General features: G+C 36.2%; 1 protein-coding gene across 1 annotated transcript in view; it reads left to right on the top strand.

Moving 5' to 3' along the window:
- The window catches only part of LOC108687717 (cold shock domain-containing protein E1), a 7,621-nt gene extending 4,450 nt beyond the window's left edge, over positions 1–3,171 (top strand). Inside the window, exons 9-12 of the mRNA XM_018193638.1 lie at positions 63–290; positions 388–593; positions 714–1,301; positions 2,635–3,171. Coding sequence (XP_018049127.1) covers positions 63–290; positions 388–593; positions 714–1,301; positions 2,635–2,803 — 1,191 coding nt within the window. The 3' untranslated portion in view covers positions 2,804–3,171. The remainder of the gene's footprint in view (positions 1–62; positions 291–387; positions 594–713; positions 1,302–2,634) is intronic.
- The last annotated feature ends 560 nt before the right edge of the window (positions 3,172–3,731 follow it).

Raw genomic sequence — 3,731 nt, 5'->3', positions numbered from 1 at the left:
TATATATATATATATATATAATTCTTTTTCATTTTAATTATGATTTTGTTCTTTTTCATAAGGATCCGTCATCATCATTCTCTAATACTCGACAAAGTGCTATTAGACTGAAACATTTGCCAATGGGTACCGTAACATTTCAAACTATTATAGAAAAAGATATATTAGGTACTGTAGCACAAGACACAAATTCGATGGAACCTGGTCTCATTAATTATGGCCAGCAGAAAAGCATTATTTTCTTCTCCAAAGATTGCGATCCTAAACATATTCCAAAATTGGGTGATAAGGTGAATTAATATAAAGTTTATATAAGAAATTTAGTCCATTTTTTTTTTAAATACTTGCTCTATATGTTTTGCTGTAAATATTTATTTAACTTTATAGGTAATGTTCAATATTGTTCAAGTGAAACGAAATAAAGAACTTGTTGCTGAAGACATATTTTTAGTAAATGCCGCTGGTGAAAAAATTCAAAATGTTAACAAAAAATCAAATGGACAAATATGTCAAGGTTTTATTGCCGCCCTTAAAGACGGGTTTGGCTTTATTGAGACAGTAAATCATGATAGAGAAATATTTTTTCACTACAGGTGAGAGATATACTTTAATTTTTATGAACGATGCATACATATATACATATACATATACGTGTGTGTGTGTGTGCGCGCGCGCGCGTGTGTGTGTATGCATAAATAATATTTTATTCACAGTAATTTTGAAGGCGACGCTAGTACATTGGAATTAGGAGCCGATATCGAATGTACAATTAGTAATTCGAGCAATGGAAGAGGTTCTGGAGGTTGTGTAGCTGCTGATCATGTTAAACTGGTATCTCGCGGAAGTATTCCCAGGCCAACACCTGTTAGTGAGGTACTCGACGGTACTGTAGTGCGACCACTGCGAAGTGCAAATCCCGAGCAAACTGAGTACGCTGGTTTGATCAAGATTAATCCAACTAATGAAGATGAGGAGACGCCAGAATATGAATTCGGAATCATGGGACTTTCTAACAAACGGGAGCTATTGCAGGCTGGCGATCCTGTGCAATTACAGGTCGATTCAGCAGGTCATGCTTGTAACATCATAGCCGTCAGGAAAAAAAGAAGAGCTACTGTGGACGCGATGAAGGGTCCTTTCGGCTTTCTCGCTTACGAAGTCGATGAGGGCAGAAAATTATTCTTCCATGTAAGTGAAGTTCGAGATCATGTTACGCTGCAGCCGGGAGATCAGGTAGAATTCGTTTTGGTTACTAATCAACGCACTGGTAAATCGTCAGCATGCAACGTAACTCGATTAAGGTAAATTAATTTTTTAAATTTTTTTTATAAAGGGTCTTTCAATAAGGACGCTCGATTTTTAAATATAAATAAAACAAGTTGTGTGCAAGACATCCACTCAATTTTTTTTTTATTTGAAAGAATATTTTATGACATTAAGTATGAAATATAACGTCGCTCAAATGTCCACCGCGGCTTCGCTTGATGACACGTATTCGGGCGATCCAATTTTCGATGACTTTCTCGCATAAATCTGGCTGAATTTGCTGGATGGCGTTTGTTATGTTGACTTTGAAAGCATTCAATTATTTGCGGTTTATTCGTATAGACCTGCGATTTAAGATAGCCCCAAAGAAAGAAATCTAAAGGCGTTAAATCGCACGATCTCGGTGGTCAGTTCACATCGCCGCCGCGCGAGGTAACCATGCCCTCAAATCGCTCGTGCAGAATGTCCATCATAGCATGCGGTGTGTGGCGCCATTCTGTTAGAATCACATATTATCCATATCATCCATTTTAGGCCACAAGAAGTTGCTTATCATCGATTTGAAACGCTCGCCGTTGACGATTATGGCAATGCCCGCTTCGTTTTGGAAGAAGTACGGACCGATGATTCCGCCAAAATCCGCACCAAACAGTGATTTTTTCGGGATGCATTTGGAGCTGGTGTATCTCGCGTGGATATCGTCCCAAATTCGACAATTTTGCTTGTTCACATATCCATTCATCCAAAAATGGACTTCATCGCTAAAGATGATTTGTTTAGCGAAACTTCCAACTGCTCCAGAACCCAATCAGCGAACACACCGCGTTGTCTATAGTCGTTTACTTTAAGTTCCTGGGTCAGTTGAATTTTATAGGGGTGCAGACCCAAGTCCCGACGCAAAATTCGCCAAGTTGAAGTCGCAGAAAGGCCAAGTTCTTGTGAACGACGAGAAATTAACTGCCTCGGGTTTTCCCGTACACTCTCACACACAGCAGCGATGTTTTCAGCAGACCTTGCGTTTTGACGTACTGGTGTTGGCTGATTATTTATCGAACCAGTTGACTTTGGTCGAATTTGGCCACCAAATGTCGAATAGTCGACTCGGCAGGACGGTTGTGGCGAGGATAAAAATCACGTAATGCACGGAACGTTTTTCGAACTGATTTTGATAATAAAATTTTATGATTTGCACATGTTGTTCAATACTATGACCTTGGTGATTTGCCATACACTATTAAACAATTCAACAAATTTGACAGATGTCACTTTAACAACATGGCTATTATGATCTAACAAATTTCGAGCGTCTCTATTGAAAGACCCTATACTAATGGCAGTGTAATTTTATTTACAAATTTTTATTACTAGTGATACAGTTCAGCAACGACCCGAGCGATTAATAAGTCGATTACGTACTACATCGCTAGAAGATTCAGGCCCAAAATTAACTGTGGTCAGGCAACCAAGAGGGCCTGATGGTACGCGTGGATTCAACCAGGAAAGATGTCAGCGTATTCCTGGTGCCATAGAAGAATAATGCACCTGGGCAGCTAATGAGATTGGGCTATTAATTATTCAAATTGTAATCTACAATTGTTTTTAGTCCATACACTTCGAGATTACTATTGTAAACATGGTCGTAAACGTTTGCCAAATTCAGACTAATGTGACAACAATAATTATAAATGATAATAATCTGAAAATGGATAGTGACCAAGGGCCGAAATAATATAAAAGTAAAATGAAAACAAAAAATGAACAACGATTCATTTTATCACCTCATAAAGGGAGGAAAAACGGGAGAAAAAAAAGGCGATTTGTCTTACATTCAGATGTTAGATTTTATTCTAATACGTAATTGGTTTCTCTCTTTAGTTAATTTCCCACATCTTCATGAATTTATTACTAAGCTACCTATTTGATGTTATTTTTTTGAACGTAAAATGGATAGTTTATAAGATTTGTCAAAATTTTTTATTAGTTTTCTATTTTCGTGCATGTTCGGTAAATATATCAATTCATTACTTAAAAATAACAAAGTACCCAAAGATATCTCAGAATATTTACAGGTTGGATTGCTAGCTACCTGTTTGTATTTGAGATCTTGTATTTGTGTCTTTATAAAAAGTATCTTTATACATGTTGATATACAATCTTTTATAATTTATATGATTTATTTTGAAATTCGTTTTATCTATTATGTACATTATATGTGATATAAATGTACAATGGTAAAAGAAAAAGAAAGAAATTACACGCGAAGTGATATTGATACAAAAAAGATTGAAGGAAAACATCCTGCAGTACAGATTCTTTACCGGAATTTGCTGAATTTTATTATGAGTAGTGTATTTTGTTATAATAAATTACGATATTGAGTCACTCTGTTAAGACGGTGTCTATAAATTTGTAAAAAAGAAAAAGAAGAGTTATGACTGGCCAACTGTTTATCTTAGATAATATAT

This window comes from Atta colombica, unplaced genomic scaffold, assembly GCF_001594045.1.
Source record: "Atta colombica isolate Treedump-2 unplaced genomic scaffold, Acol1.0 scaffold210, whole genome shotgun sequence".
Lineage (NCBI taxonomy): Eukaryota > Metazoa > Arthropoda > Insecta > Hymenoptera > Formicidae > Atta > Atta colombica.
This window is presented reverse-complemented; position numbering and strand designations above follow the sequence as displayed.